The sequence below is a fragment of the Macrotis lagotis genome, chromosome 1, assembly GCF_037893015.1.
Source record: "Macrotis lagotis isolate mMagLag1 chromosome 1, bilby.v1.9.chrom.fasta, whole genome shotgun sequence".
NCBI classification, from domain to species: domain Eukaryota; kingdom Metazoa; phylum Chordata; class Mammalia; order Peramelemorphia; family Peramelidae; genus Macrotis; species Macrotis lagotis.
In genome coordinates, this window is record NC_133658.1 from 399,454,392 (window position 1) to 399,470,991 (window position 16,600).

The window sequence follows — 16,600 nt, forward strand, 5'->3', positions numbered from 1 at the left end:
ATAGATTCCAAGTTCTGCTACATAACCACTTTCCCCTCCATTTTCCTTCCCTGCTCTCTATGATCCAGGCCAGGGATCAAGGGGCCATGCAGAGAGAGGGGAAGAGACCCTGTTCCTAGAATGGGACCCAGCTCAAGTTATCTCTCTCCATTCCCTAGAGGCCCTAGAGAGCTCCTCTTCTAAGCCATGGTACCTTCGGCCTTCCTTGCTTCCTTCTCACGCCCCAGTCTGCTCCCTGGTATCCCTTTCTGTCCATTACTCTCCTAGGTCCTGATCCTTATCAGTGGTGTCAAGCTGGTCCAAATCCAGTTCCTTACTGAACCAGACCCATTGTGCTTTCAGTCCTGGTCCATCTCAGGAAAGTTAGGTTTCTTTACTTCCCCTCCCCTGTGGAACTAGCCAACTTGTCCTCAAATGTCCTAAAGTGGGCAGCACACCTTTGCTAAGCAGTCAGTCTGAGACATTTAGGAGGCATTCCTTGTGTTTCCTTGGCTATTCTGTGGGTTTCAAGAATGTGAGTATGAGGGTTCCAAGTAATAACCTAATACCAATGACCCATAGGGTCACAGACTGTTAGAGCAAGAAGAGGCCCCCATGGGATACCTTGTTCAACCGGTACCTGAGCAGGAATCTCTTCTACAACATTCCAATCAATTAGTTATGCAGTCTTTATTTGGAAACTTTTAGTGACTGGAGATTTGTTAGCTAGCAAGGTAGTTGATCTTACTTTTGGATGGTTCTGCTTAGAAAGTTTTTCCTTCTATTGTGCCAAAATCTACCTTTCTGCAGTATCAACCCATTACTCTTAGTTCTGTTTAAATACTAGAAGACAGCAGTCCTGTCTCCCCAAGTCATACCTTTTCTAGTTTAAATATCCCTAATTTTGCAGCTGGCACTCAAATAACACGGTCTCCAGACCCCTTCATTTTCTTGTATGTGCTAAAGATCTCTCAAGAGGGATAGGGCCCAGACCTGTACTTTCATTGCTAGAGATGGCTCAGATAAGAAAATTTCCTCCACTAATACAGTAAACACCTTCTAATTTATATTCTTACAAAACTGACTAAAGTACTAGATTAACTAACCTGCCTGGATCATACTGCTGGTATGTGTCAGAGGCATGATTTGAATCCAGGTCTGAGGCCTATCCTCTATCATCTATACCCACAATACCTCTAGCTTGTCAATACTCTTTCTAGTATGGGGGCAGGAATGAAACACTAGGTATGATCATGAGTGTAAGTTCCCTCATTCTGGAGTTAACCCACTTAAAGCTCCCTGTCACATCCCAAATCATGTAAGATCCTCTATTATGGAATTTAAAACCCTTCATGTCTTCTTTCCCCCACTTTTCCAGTCCTTCTACAGCTTACCTCACCTTATTCAATACATATCCTTACTGTTCCTGGAACATCTCCCAAATCCAGATACTCCAGATATTTTCTTGGGCTGCCTCCAGACCTGGAATGCTCTCCTTCTCTCTTCCCCTTCTATCTCTTCCTCTCTGGCTTCCTTCAAGTCCCAACTAAAATCCTGCCTTCCACAGAGAGCTTTCATTCTGGTCCCTTCTATTTGTTGATTTTTTTATTTTTTATTTTTTGTTTTATAATATATAATTTATATATATAATAACAATGTTATAGTAGCAAAATATATATTATTATGTACTATATAAATAATATATATACAACAAAAAATAAATATTTATTTATCCTGTATTTATATTGTTAGTGCTTAGTTGTTTGCATGTTGTCACCCCCATTAGACTATAAGTTCCTTGAGGGCAGGCACTGACTTTTGCCTGTCTTTGTGTCCTAGCACTTAGCACAGTGACTGATACCTAGCAGGTTATAAATAAATATTTACTGACTTTTAAGCAGCCAGAGATTGTTACTTAATATATTGAATTCAACAGCACTTGCAAGGTAGGCAATTCATATTCCCCTTTTAATAGATAAGGAATCAAAGATGAACAGCTTCCAAAAACTACAGAGTTTTTAGCTAAGCTAAAAAGCTTTATTAGGCTATAAAGCTCAGGCTAAGACTATGGCAGGAGTTCCTAACCTTTGTGTGGGTGTATGTCTTGGATACCTCTGGTATTCTGGAGAAGTCAATGAATTCTTTCTTAGAATTGTATTTTAAATGCATAAAATACATAGAAATGCAAAGGAAGCAAATTATTATGAAATACAGTTGATATAATAGCCTTTTTTGTTGTTTCTGGGTTTTGCAAGGCAACAAGGTTAAGTGACTTGCCGAAGGTCACACAGCTAAATAATTATTAAGTGTCTGAGATTGGATTTGAACTCAGGTCCTCCTTACTCCAGGGCTAGTGCTCTATCCACTGTGCCACCTAACTGCCCAGATACAATATCTTTCAAAAGTTTGCTAATATATGATAAGATTCCTTTCTATGGAAACATCTGGGCCTTAGTTTCCTTTTCTGTAAGATGGGGGGATAATTCATATTACCATGATGTTTTCTCTACAGCAAACCTGTGAGGCTTCATATCCTAGAGTGGCCTGAGCAATGGCTCTGACAAGAAATATCCTCCCTCAAATGGTGGTGGGTGCCCTAATATCTCTATTGGCTGGTGCTCTACAAGTGTAGAGGTTGTTCTGTCTGAGTCCAGGCTATAAGAGAACTTTTTAAAAATTTAATTTAGTATTTTTCTCCCAATTACATGTAAAAACAATTTTTAACATTTGTTTTTTTAATTTTCAGTTCCAAATTCCAAATTCAGTTCCAAATTCTCCTTACCCTCTTTCCTTGAGAAAGCAAGCAATTTGATGTAGATTATACATATGTAGTCATGCAAAACATTTCCTTATGAGTCATGTTGATTAAAAAAAAACAAGAAACATAAAGTTTTATAAAAGTATGCTTTGGTCTACATCAAAAAACATGAACTCTTTTTCTGGAAATAGCACTCTTCATCATTAGTCTTTTGGAATTGTCTTGGATTGTGTTCTAAGCCTAGAGTTGATCATTGCACAATGTTGGTATTACAATGTTCTCCTGGTTCTGCTCATTTCACTTTGTATCAGTTCATGTAAATCTCTCCAGGTTTTTCTGAAAGCATCCTCATTATTTCTTCTAGCATAATCGTATTTGGTCACAATCATATGCCACAACTTGGTCAGCCATGGGGATCCTCCTTGAGAGATCTAGGGGACAGAATCACACATGACCACAGATCCCCTATAGGCCATGATGGGACCTTGGCCCCAACATTCACAGGATCATTCTTTGGTCATATAATAAAAGGCAGAGAGGAGCAACCACCTCCCTGTGCTCCATTTCATCCTTTCTCGGAAGTTTTCTCCTTACCCTTTTCTTGGTTCATGTATTCTCCACTTACTAGATGGATGCCTGTGTGGGGATAATTTTTCTGACTTGCTCAGTCTTCACTCATGTGCTCTTGAAGTTGGGTCATTAGCAGGGAAGTCGATATGTCCCTAGTCATCTAAGTGCTCTGGCTTAGTCCCTTGTGTGTAAACAACTTCACGTTTTAGAAAAGTTGGGGAGAAGAAGAGTGTGTGGCCAGAGTTTAATAATGAAGAGGTCAGCATGTGGTGGTGATGATTTGTGTGAATTCTGACTTGGGCTTCATTAACATGAGAGGAATTACCTGAACTATTCATCACACTAGTCTGATAGTGGTCAGACACTCCTTTTCTCTTCTGGTTCCATTACAGTACCTGATGATTAACTCAAGAAGTAACTTCATTGTGCTGTTGGAGGAGGATCTTATCTTGGGGTGCCACTGGCTCAGTGTGAATGGGTCACAGGCCTAAGGGGAGCACCTGCTTAATCCTTTCCTCTTTAATTTACCCTCTTTGTTTTTCTCTTGACAGGGCAACAGGTACCGAGGCTCCATCACAGACTATGCTGACTTTGATGCCAACCAAGATGCTGAGGCCCTGTACACAGCCATGAAGGGCTTTGGTTAGTGTTGGTTTGGTTAGAGGTTGTTAAGTGGCATAAAGGGTTGAAGGGGAAACCTCAGACTTGGGGCATGGGAAGAGATTTCGATATGATGAAGTGTAGACCCAGAAATCTGGGTAACTGGGTTCCTGGGTTCCCACTGACTTTCTGTATGAACTTGAACAAGTCACTTCTCTTTGGACTTTGTTCTGTAAAATGATAAGGGGTTAAACCAGAGGCTCTCTAAACTTTTATTTAGTTCTGTTCTGTGATATAATTATCTGTGCATGTCTTTCTGTGGCAGACTCTGCATCTATTTAGTCTGCCTTCTCCACTCTTAGGGTTTGGAATCTAGAAGGGGAATGGGAGGAGCAACTGAGGGTGTTTGGAGGAAGAAATGTATATAGAATCAGGGTGATGGGCTGTCGCCCCTGCAGGCAGTGACAAAGAAGCCATATTGGAGCTGATCACCTCTCGGAGCAATAAGCAGAGGCAAGAGATCTGTCAGAGCTACAAGTCCCTCTATGGCAAGGTACCCCACCCCACCAGGGCCCTGGGGTTTGGATGAAGGGGGTGTGGTATCCCCTGCTGCCTCAGTCCTCAAACCGCTTCTTGAAAAGCCAGCTTAACCTTCCCCAGGGAGCTTGTCTTTCCCTCCCCACCCTCAAACCTGACCTATCTCTTTGTCTCCCTGCTCTGCTCACAGGACCTTATTGATAATCTGAAGTCTGAGCTGATGGGAAAGTTTGAGCGACTGATCGTGGGTCTGATGAGGCCTCTTGCCTACTTTGATGCCAAAGAAATTAAAGATGCCATCTCAGTAAGAGGTTATGGTTGGGGGTGGGGTATCTGTGGTTGGTGAATGGTCATTTGCCAAGCACTCCCCACAGGACCCTGAGCTCTGGTCTTCAAGGGCTCACAGGATAGCTTGAGAAGATAAGATGTTGAAATCTAGAGGCAGGCATTTGAGGCAGGATATGTAAAATAGCAAGGGAGTGGTATAGACTTCAGGAAACAGAGATCACCAAGTAAGGTGATAGTTAATGAACAATATGTGAAGGAAGGAAGTAGAATTTGATAGAGGCCTTTGGGTGGGGTAATGGTGAGAATGCTAAAATGTATTCTTACAGGGAAGGCAGCAGAAGTAAAGGACCAGAGGCAAGAACACCTGAATGTTTCTGAGCTTTGGTTTTCTCATCTGTCAAATGAGAAGCAGTGTCGAAAAATAGAAGATAGAATGTTGGAATTAAGAGATTTGCATTCTATTCTCTTATTTCTACTAATTAGCTGTCTGTCCTTGGACAGTTTACATCTTTTCTCTGAACCTCAATTACCTCATCTATAGGTTAAGTGACTGTAGTGGATGATCTTGAAAAATCCTTTCTCCTATCTCCATCATTATGTGATAGTGAGATCAGTCTGGTTGGAGCAGAATAGTGGGAGATAATGTTATCAGATTCTGCATAAAAAAAAGTCAGCAAGCATATTTTAACACCTGTTATATTCCTTCAGAATAGACATCGTGCTAAGCTCTAAGGATACAAAGAAAGGCAAAGACAGTCCTTGCCTTTAAGGATCTCATCATCTAGTGAGGGAGATAACATGTAAGCAACTTTATACAAAAATATTATAAAGGTTAAGTTGGCAATAACCTCGAAGGGGAATGGGGAGAAGCTTCTTGTAGAAGGGTTTTTTTTTAGTTGTGATTTGAAAGAAGCCAGTGGAAACTAGGAGGAAGAGATTAGAAGAATTCCAAGCAGGAATCCTTGGAACTGGAAAATTCATGGAGTCAGGAGATATGGAGTGTTTTATGAGAGAATTGTGAGGGCAGTCACCATTGAAGAATATGTGAGGGAAGACCAAAGATGACTGGAAATGCCAGAAGAAGCTGGGTTATGAGGGACTTTAAAAGTCAATTAGGGGGCAGCTAGGTGACACAGTGGATAGAGCATTGGCCCTGGAGTCAGGAGTACCTGAGTTCAAATCCAGCCTCAGACACTTAATGATTACCTAGCTGTATGGCCTTGGGCAAGTCACTTAACCCCATTTGCCTTGCAAAAATCTAAAAAAAAATGTCAATTAGAAGATTTTGCATTTGATCCTAGAAGTAATAGTTTGTTGAATGAATGGAGTTTGAAGTGTCATGGGATTGCTAAGTCTTGACTTAGGGACAGTCAGGGAAGTGTGTAGTCCACTACTGATCTGTGCCCAGCTCTAGCCAGTCTCTAAGGTTCCCTTGGGTTGAAGGTTAACACACCTTGATGACAGGACCCATCACAGCACCTGGCCTCTGCCTCTCACTTGTCCTTTTATCTAGGGCATTGGTACAGATGAGAAGTGCCTAATTGAGATCCTGGCCTCTCGAACCAACCAGCAGATCCATGAGCTAGTGGAAGCCTACAAGGATGGTAAGAATTCAGCAAAATCTTTTTGAGGACCCATTCTAGGGGTGGGCAATGGCCACAAGTCCGTGGCACCCATAGAACAAGTTCACTATGCATGCAGATGTTCCAATTTGTTTCTTCCTTCTCATTCTTCAGAGGTCCCTGATCTTCCTCCTCTCTCTTTCTGTCTTTTTCACTGCTGGTAACAGACAGCTAAACTAATTTATTACATAGAGACAGGGATTGAACCTGTACTTTCATTGATTTAGGGAATTTTTGGATGAGACAAATCCCTCCTCTTGTGCAGGTCAGCACCTTTCTTTCCTTATAACAGTGACCCAGAGTCCTAAAAGACTTAGAGACCTCTCCTGGTCACATAGCTAACACGATTTGAACTCAAGATTTTCTATTCATTTTACACACACACACACACACACACACACACACACACACACAAATGTATTATAATATCACTTATATGTATTGCCTGTTGTATTAAATATTCTCTGGAAGTTATTTTTTGGTGCTTCAAGAGGTAGCATACAGTTGACCTTTATCTCCTGATGACTATTGCATGAGAGTTCAAGTACTAACAAGTCAGACTAGGCCGTACAGGCTTAGAATCTAGTGACCAATCTTGTGTCTGAAGACACTACTCCTGTGACCACCCAGGTTCAGGTCTACCTGAACCACCTTGCTGGAGTCTCCTAATTGGTCCCTTTGCCTTCCTCTGGAGGGCTTTAAGAAGACCAATGGAGCAGAAGGTACACCTTGAGAAAGTGATGGATAAGAAAATAGAAGTACACTGAAGTACACTCAGAGGCTTCTGCTTGCTGGTGGGGAGAAACAGGTCCCAATTGGGTTTTCCTAAGAGAATTCTCTGGTGGCTGGGAAAGCTAAAGCCATTGATCCTTCCTTTTAGCATATGAACGAAATCTGGAGGAAGATATTGTTGCTGATACTTCCGGCCACTTCAAGAAGATGCTTGTGGTCTTGCTCCAGGTAATAATGACAGGCTTCTGGTGGGTATGCATCTCTGGACTCATCTCCTGCCTCCAGGTCACAGAGATTTGTTCCTTGGACTGGGGTGTGTTCTTTTTTTTATGTCTTCTCTCACAGACCCTGAGGTGGTACAGTGAATAGAGCATTGTGCCTGGAGTTAGGAACATCTGTATTCAAATTCTAACTTAGAAGTTGGTGTGACTCTGAGCAAGGCACTTAACTTCTGTTCCACATACTGTTACCTGTAAAATGGGGATTATAATGACATCTACCTGTCAGGGTTGTGAGGACCAAATATGATAGCATATATAAAATGCTTTGCAAACTTTAAAACATTCTACCAATGTTGATGTCATTGTGTCAGTGCCATGCTTCTAGTTCTCTGCTCTGCTTTTCAAGGAGGGTCTTTCATTCTCATTTATTGGGAAGCAGAATCTTTTTTTAGTTCTTTCTCAACTTTTTCTCTCGGTTCCTATATTTTGCAGATGTGGGCACGTGCATTTTGTCATGCACCCATTTCCTCTTTCATATTCTGTCTTGATGGTAACAGCAGGGCCTCTCATTAGAGTCCATATCTACTCACATGCATACACATGCTCACACATTTACCCCCCCATATTAACATACATACATGTTCACAAAACATTTGTATGCACTCATATACATTTACACATATATGCATATACACATTCACACTCAGTCACACATCTATTTGTTTTTTAACAGATTAGTCATTTTCTGTTGGAGGAATTAGGATTAAGGAAAAAGAAAGAAAACCATGAGATAAGAAAGAAAAGCATAAGAGAAATTTTAAAAAAGTGAATGTAGTGTTCATTCAGATTCTGTAGGGTTTTTTGTTTTGTTTTTTTCTCCTTCTGGATGGGGATAGCATTGTCCATGGCAGATCTCCCAGGGTTGTCTTAGCTCTCTGAACTTCTGAGAGGAATTTCATCCATCAAGGTTAATCAACTCAAGATGTTGTTGTTAATTCATTCATACACATTTACACATACTCATGCATATTCATATGCATTCACATATTTATACATATATACATTCACACATTCACAAACACAGTCACATATATTCACCACATTCACACACATATACATAATCAAATTCATACACCCATTCATAAACATACACACATACACTCCTATGCATACATACCCTCTCCTATACACACAGTCATAAACTCACATCCATACAAACTCACATACATTCACAGATACTTGCATATACTGAACTCTTGAGTATAAGCCCTTGCTTGAGCTTTCCTGCCCTCCTCTGGATCCTGGGGTGGCCTCATCCCTCGTCTTGTTTTCCATAGGAGAAGGAGATCCAAATTCAGTTTTCACCCTTTTCTCCTATTCATTTATTCTTTCCAAGCAGTTCTTGAAGATATCTCTTTAAGCAGACAATTAGCTAGTTGGACCTTACTATTTGATTGGACCCCCTGATGCTACTGTTCTGTCTTGAGTTGCTTCCTGGTGAAAAGGGAACAAAAGAATTAGGAAGGCTAAGATAGAAAAGCCAGGACTTCCACCTATGGGTTGTTTTCCCTTGACCTCATTTTGGGCCCTGGAAAAGCAAGCATTTCTTTATATAGTGATAGACTTTCCCTATGCCCACTTTAAGAAAAACAATCTAAAATAGACAAATTTGAGGCATTGGCATTGTGGAAGGAATATAGTGGAAAGATAATAGTTCTGACATTTATTAGCTCACATAATATCGATCAAATCATTTGTTTTTCTTGAGTTTCAATTTCTTGAAACTCAAAATGGAGACAGAAACCTTATAGACACATAGGAGGAAAAGGCTTTGCAAAAAAAAAACACAGTGGAATGTGGGCAACAGCAGAGACACTTAGGAATCCTTGACCCCCTCTGAGAAACCACTTATGGCCTTAGCTCCCAGTGAGGCCATGTTGAAATACCTACCTTGGAATTAAGATCATTGTTAAAATGTAGATCCTCCTCTAATGGAAAGGTAATACCATAACTTATCAGCACCTATGAAGGCATTTGAGGATGATGGGATAGGGACCAGATTTGGAACCTGGGATGCTGCTTGCAGAATGTCCCCTGATGGCTGCTGACTCCCTGAGAAGTAACTCCTACGAGAAGATTATGTCTCCTCTGGTTTTAAAACTAAGGGCTGGAAGCTTATTTCATTTCACTCAGGCACTACACTCCCAGAGTAGGAGTGATCAAGGAAGCTAAGTCCTGCCTGAAAGGATCATGGTTATTAGCCCCCTATGCAGTGACTTTCCTAGCCTACCTTGTGGTTAGTGTGCACTCTGCAATGGGAGGAGGTTTCTGAAGAAAATGTCTCATGTTTTTCTGCCCCAGGGGACTCGGGAGGAAGATGATGTGGTGAGCGAGGACCTGGTTGCCCAAGACGTCAAGGTAAAGGAAAACCTGTTGCAGAGTTGGATCAAGGGCTATCACTTGGCCTATGCTGTGAACCATTCTGCAGGGAAGGGAATTGTTCCCCTTCAGTGAGGTTCTCGGTACCTCCCATTTGAGTTTCATCTACTCTGCTAGTATCCAAAGGACTTTTTTTGCTGGTTGCACAGGGGTTAACTATTCACTGAAGCAGCTAGATAAAGTGCTGGGTCAAATCCAATCTCAGACACTAGCTTTTTGTCTCTAGACAAATCACTAAAGCTCTGTTTGCCTCAGTTTCCTCGGTTGTTAAAAGAGGGTTAATAATAGTTATAAGGTTGTTGTGATGCTCAATGAGATAATATTTGTAAAAAGTACTTTGCACTTAGATGCTATATAAATGTCATTTCCTTTGTTCTCCTTCCCTAAGGGGGAAAAAGAAAGAAAGTTGTGGTTTCTGAAAATTCCTACACCCCAGAATGTACTCCAGCTAACTTTCTAGCCAGGCTCTTCCCACTGCTCAAGATGAGCTCCATTTCCTTTTTGGTGCTAGAAGTTTATACTGTTGGGGGATTCATAGACCTAGAAATCTCAACCACCAGGAAATCCAGAAGGCAGGGTGGAGCTGGGGGGTGGGGAAGGGGAAGACCTTTATTGTGATTTGGAGAGGCCAGGACCCAGGACCCACTTTATTTGGAGAAAGGTCAGTGCAAAGAATAAGGCTTTCACTTTTGTGAATCTTAAAACCTTTAACTGACCTGTTCATTTGTAGAGGGATAGAAGGAGGTGAAGGGGAGTGCTTAATATGACTTCTTGACTTGCTGGCAAGAAAACTGCACTAGCGATTTGACTAGGGACATCCCCAGTCACACAGTCTCCTTTCCTGGCCTTTCTCTGAGGCTGAGTAAGAAAATTCTACCCATGAGGTGTCTTGATGAGAAAAGCAGAGTATTTCCTGGCATGATGAAGTTTTCCTTTCCTTACAGGATCTATATGAAGCTGGGGAAATGAAATGGGGAACCGATGAGGCCCAGTTCATCTACATCTTGGGAAACCGAAGTAAACAGCACCTGAGACTGGGTGAGCTCAGGTCCCAAGACCCTCTTAACCAACAGTGCAGAGCAAGCAAAACAGTTGCCCCAAGGAATATATGACTTTATTCCTTTTTCTCTCACCAATCCTTTGGGCTTAGTTCCTTTTTTGGTACTACCTAAGTTGTTTTGACTGTTTTTTTTTTTTTGGTAGGTGGGCTATGTATATAAATAATTATATACTCCCCATTAAAATACTAGCTCTTGAGCAGCAGTATGGCCCTCTCATCCTCTCTCCACAACAACCCTGTCTTTCCTCAGTCTCCATTATCTATTAACTTCACCATGTGTCCCTGTCTGATAGCCTTGTCTCCTACATTCAGTGTTTGATGAATATCTGAAGACCACAGGGATTCCTATTGAAGCCAGCATCCGAGGAGAACTGTCTGGAGACTTTGAGAAGCTTATGTTGGCTGTTGGTAGGTCTTGACATCCCATCTTTTCCCCCCCTTTGCCATTGTCTTCCATGGGGTTGTTGGAGCTCTGGTTCTCTCAACTTGGTGCATTAGGGAAGGGTGGTTGGGATTAAGCTCCTTGAATTTCAGAATCAGTAACTTTCAAAAACTAAGCCTATTTTACTAGCCTTTGCCGTTCACACAACTAGGCAATTAATTATTAAGTGTCTGAGATCAGATTTGAACTCAGGTCTCCCTGACTCCAGGGCTAGTGCTCTATCCATTGTGCCACCTAGCTGCCCCCTCTTCCTAATACCTGTGAGACTAAGTTCAGCAATCTCCCATGCTCAAAGCCTAGATTCAAGAAACCCTTGTGTCCCCAAACTAGACTCAGGGAACTGTCCTGGAACCATTGTGTCCATAGCTTAGACTCAGAGAACCCTCATATCTATAGCAAACAGTCTTTTCCCTGAAAACCAAATGGTACTGGGAAGGAAGCACATAGCTCATTACATTTCTATTTAGATTTATGACTGATTTTCAGTAGGCCTTCATTTTGATTTTTAGGTTCTATGACATGGTTTTGGTGGGAAGGGACAGTGTTTTCATGATTGGGGAAGAATTGCCTGAGGCAAAGAGGATGTTTAGGATTTATATTCCTGGAGTTTGAGGCAGTGGATAGTGCCTGACTCTAGAGTCAGGAAGACTCATTTTCTTAAATTCAAATCCAGCCTCAGATTCTAAGAGCTGAGTGACTGCAGGAAAGTTGCCTAACTCTGTTGCCTCAGTTTCCTTATCTGTAAAATGAGCTGACATAAGAAATGGTAAACCTCTCTAGTTCCTTTACCAAGAAAACCCCAGTTGGGGTCATGAAGAGTAGGACACAATTGAAAAAAAATGAATGAACAACAAAATTCTTGGAGGGAAAACAGTGGGTGGCTGATATGATTGAAAGCCCTAGACAGGGAGTCAGAAGACCTGATAGCTATTCTGCTGAAATACTGAGTGACCCTGAATAAGTTACTTCCCTTCAACTAGGTCTCAGTCTCCTCTTCTGTAAAATGAAGAGATTGGCTCTGGTTCCCTTGTGATGCTATCATGCTACAATTTCAAAGTTTAGGTCTTACAAGTGAGTGCAGTGGCTATGTTTCATCATTATTCAATCTCTTTTCTCTTTTCCCTTTTCCCAGTAAAGTGTATCCGGAGCACTGCAGAGTATTTTGCAGAAAGGCTCTTTAAAGCCATGAAGGTGAGTGATGGGCCCAGGGGTGGGATTGAAGAGTGGCAGCTGAGGGCAGGATCCCACTGCCTGGACTGCCCCATACTTTGTATATCATATACACACTCAAAAGAAGATGAATTAAATCAGATAATGATGAACCATGCCCCTGAGACTTAAGAGCTACATGTGGGCATATTCTCTTAGTAGACCTTGACCAGATGGAGGGTTCCCAAGTCCTGTTTTGACTACCTCCCTCTTCTATAGGGGCTGTCCCAGGAAGGATCATCTCAGTTGTTTTCCTTCCCATCCCTGCCTGCATCTCTTCCAGGGCCTAGGTACTCGGGATAACACCTTGATCCGCATCATGGTCTCCAGAAGTGAGTTGGATATGCTTGACATTAGGGAGGTGTTCCGGACCAAATATGAGAAGTCCCTTTACAGCATGATTAAGGTGAGCAAAGGCTTGGGATAAAGGGAAGGCAATGACAAATGACTTATTCCAAGACCCAGGAAGTTGAATCACGGGGTTATTTATTCCTTGGTCCAGCCACAAGAAGACCCTTTGACGTTGCATATGTGAGAAACATCTTAAAAATTCCCAGAGGCATGAATTTATTAGAAGTCTAGGGAGAAAGAATCCTAGTCACATCAGATTAGAAGAGCGGGACAGATACAAAGAAGGTGGCATTTTGGTATATGATAGGGTCCTATTAGTTTGCTAAAGAAGCTTGTTTCTCTCAGCTAGATCATCCCATTCTCTTCCAAGGATCAATCCTAGAACCTTAGAACTAGAAGGCAATGAGCAAGAGTTTTTAAGCATCTCCTAATCACTGAGGATACAAAAACAAAAAAAAGCAAACAAAAAAAATAGCCTTTGCTCTCAAGGAGCTCCTAGTCTAATGAGGAAAACAACACCTAATTATATCCAAACAAGATATATTCAGGATAATTTGGATATCATCAACAGAGAGAGAGAGCATTAAGAGCGAACTTTACAGGCCAATTAGTCTAAGCCTCATCCTACAGATGAGGAAACCAAGCCCCAGAAAGGGGAAGTACTCCAGGACCTTGGATGTGTCTATCTTTGATTGACAAAGAGCATTGTGGCTAAAAAATGAGGGGGTGAAGGAGAATATTGCAAAGTGATTTATGAAGAGATTGGAGTCTCTGTGCTGGTTTAGGTGGTACCTGTTGCTCTCCCTTCCCATCCTCCCCTGGAAGAGAAGTTCAGTACCTGATGAGCAACAAGGGCACTCAGTCCATTTCCCAAAAGGTGTTTTGGGGATCTCTCCTCACTGGCTGAGAAGGGACCCATGACTGAGTCTAGATACTCATTGCTTGGAAAGGTGGTATCAGCGAGGGGAACTGAAAGCTAATTTTCCCCACTCTCTCTTTCTAGAATGACACATCTGGAGAGTACAAAAAAGCCCTGCTGAAATTGTGCGGTGGGGATGATGAGTAAGTCACCTTCTGTAATCTTCTGGAGGGAGAAAAATGATCCAGCTCTTATAGGAATCAGGGTCAGGAGAAAAGGTCACAGCAGGTCCGGAAAGCAGGGAGGGAAGATCCATCCTGGTCCCTCTTGTCTTTTACCTCACCCCAGGTAGGGAGAGTGAGTAACTCATGAGAAGAAGGTTCAAGGTTCAGTGTGACACTGGGAGAGGGGGAAGAATAAGGATAATATAGTGACCTGAGATAAGCCCTTATCTCTCCATAAGATGTGACTTTTCTGTGTAAGCTTGTAAGCATGTGTAGTATTTTCCTAACTGTTCTTGAGGCTAGAACTCTAAACATCTTGGGTTTGACCAAGGCTGAGTTGAGTCCCTTTGGTCTCCATAACCCATATTTCTGGTTGATCTTTGTACCTGGAGACCCAGCACTGGTGGTGGTGGTGGTGGGGGGGATCCAGAATGTTTCATGGAGTTGGTAAGTCAGTGAGAGAAAAGTCCTAAGTACAAGGAAGAAGCCTCCAGTTTATATGGGAGGGTCAAGCTAGCCATTTGGAGAAGAGCCAGGGCCAAGATCAAGTTTCTTATCTCTGTATGTCTTCATATATAGCTCAATTAAAGAAATACCTAAGGACTTACTGTGGGTGTGAAGGAGCGAGAGGGAAGGAGGGTCTTATAGTCTAGTAAACAGTGCTGGACTTAGAGTCAGGAGGCCATGAATTCAAATCCTACCTCTGATACTTGGTAGCCTTGTGACTTTGAATATATCACTTGCTTCCATGGGCCTTAGTCAGCTTCCTAGAAAGACAATCTGTGACTTACCATGTTGCCCTCTTTTTTTGGAAGAAGTTCTTACACAATTCTCAGTTGACTAAATGACAAATAGTCAAATTATGTGTAAGTCATAACATATGAAAGAGAGAGACACACACACATAGTACAGGTACCAATGTGTGCAATTAGATTTGTGTGACTGTATATATGAATGCCATGCTGAGAGTGACTGTGGTGATCCCAGATATGTATCTGCTCACCTAAGAATGGAAGACCTTGAATCTTCCAGTTCCCCAAAACTCAGTCCTGGAGCATGTACTGGGCTTGATGTCAGCCTAGTTAGCAGACTTTCCCTGAGTACTTGTATTCAGAGTCCTGGTGCAAGGTCCATACCTTCAGAGCCAAAGATCACCTACCCTGCTGGACAAGGGAGATTTTCCAGGGAGGATGTCCTTAACAAGGTTCTCTGGGGCGGTTAGGTGGCGTAGTGTATAAAGCACCAGCCTTGGAGTCAGGAGTACCTGGGTTCAAATCCGGTCTCAGACACTTAATAATTACCTAGCCGTGTGGCTTTGGGCAAGCCACTTAACCCTATTTGCCTTGCAAAAACCTAAAAAACAAAACAAAACAAAACAAAACAAAAAAACCAAGGTTCTCTAAACACTTTGACCAGGGAAGGGGAAAGCCTCCAGTGGGAGGGGGGGGGAATGCCAGAGGAGTGGGGAGGAGTACTGTAGGGATGGGAGGGCCTCTTCCTTCTCTCACAGTATTAGAAATAGTTACCTGCCTCCTTCCCCAGGGTGAGTAAAGATGAACCTCTTATGGAATGAAATGTATGTTGACCTCTCTTTTTGCAATCATTCAATTCCTAAGCTATTTTAAAATTAAGTCCTATTTTAAACACGGTGGAGGATTATTGTGTAAAGTATTCCCACAGTGAATTTTTTTTATGAAAGATAAATCTAAATTTCTCTCTGGGTTTAATCTGAATTTTTCCAGATTGAGTTTGCATAAAGTGAGGTTCCTCTAAATCTTTGGGGGGGGATAGAGTATTTCAAGGCTGCTTAAATGGCTTTGGGGATAAGATGCTGACACTGTTCTCCCCCAAGCTACAAAATCAAACAAGAGGGTTTAGCATCCTGTGTGTGCACCTTGGCTGGGGAGGGGGCTGGAGTAGGTTGATTGATGGATCCCAGTCCTTCCTTACCATACCTGTCCTCTTCCTTCCCTCATCCACTCCATTCCAGTGCTGCAGGTCAGTTCTTCCCAGAGGCAGCGAAGGTGGCCTATCAGATGTGGGAGCTTAGTGCAGTGGCCCGAGTGGAGGTCAGACCCGTGCCCCCTACCCTCCCTTTCCTGCTTGGACCATATGGCTTTTCCTCTCTGACAGCTGACTCCCATCTTCTCCTTTTCTGGCTCCAGGCCTCCCCCTGGTGGCCAATTGGAGGTGCTGGGACAAACCCTAAGGCTTCCTTTTCTTCCAAGTGATGGGGTGCTGAAATTGCCACATTAAACCCTTAACCTAATGGGCCACAAGGTTTTGGGGAACCTATTAACCACTAACAGGGATTGCTGAAGCAAGATGGACTAATTCCTATAAAAAGTCTTTCTCAGACCACTGCTGATGTCCGGGGCTTTGATGCATGAGAACAGAGATCAAACTGGCTTGGGCACAATTTGCCATGGATCCCTGCGATCTGTGACCCTGTAATGAGGCTCGAAGGGTCCTTTATATACCCATGTAAGGAGGTATGAATAGGCTCAGGAATATTTGAAGTAAATCATTACCCAGTACTGTCTCATCCCTTCCCCATCTGGTGGGAATCTAGAGATTCCTCTACAAGGCAAAAGCTAAGTTGGGCAGGGGACAGGACTATGGGAGACCAGGGAGATGGAGTTTAAGTATCAACCCTAGAGGAATTATCATTACCCTGACCTTACCAGCTAGAAGTATTGGACTGACAGC

At 42.4% G+C, this 16,600-nt stretch overlaps 1 protein-coding gene across 4 annotated transcripts in view; it reads left to right on the top strand.

Annotated features, from left to right (window-relative positions):
* The window catches only part of ANXA6 (annexin A6), a 59,818-nt gene that overhangs the window by 20,185 nt on the left and 23,033 nt on the right, over positions 1 to 16,600 (top strand). For all 4 annotated transcript variants that reach the window (XM_074212586.1, XM_074212584.1, XM_074212583.1 and 1 more), the window contains exons 3-14: positions 3,859 to 3,949; positions 4,366 to 4,460; positions 4,635 to 4,748; positions 6,246 to 6,336; positions 7,235 to 7,314; positions 9,669 to 9,725; positions 10,691 to 10,784; positions 11,119 to 11,214; positions 12,381 to 12,439; positions 12,741 to 12,863; positions 13,812 to 13,870; positions 15,882 to 15,960. In XM_074212586.1, the coding sequence (XP_074068687.1) occupies positions 3,859 to 3,949; positions 4,366 to 4,460; positions 4,635 to 4,748; positions 6,246 to 6,336; positions 7,235 to 7,314; positions 9,669 to 9,725; positions 10,691 to 10,784; positions 11,119 to 11,214; positions 12,381 to 12,439; positions 12,741 to 12,863; positions 13,812 to 13,870; positions 15,882 to 15,960 (1,038 nt within the window). The remainder of the gene's footprint in view (positions 1 to 3,858; positions 3,950 to 4,365; positions 4,461 to 4,634; positions 4,749 to 6,245; positions 6,337 to 7,234; positions 7,315 to 9,668; positions 9,726 to 10,690; positions 10,785 to 11,118; positions 11,215 to 12,380; positions 12,440 to 12,740; positions 12,864 to 13,811; positions 13,871 to 15,881; positions 15,961 to 16,600) is intronic.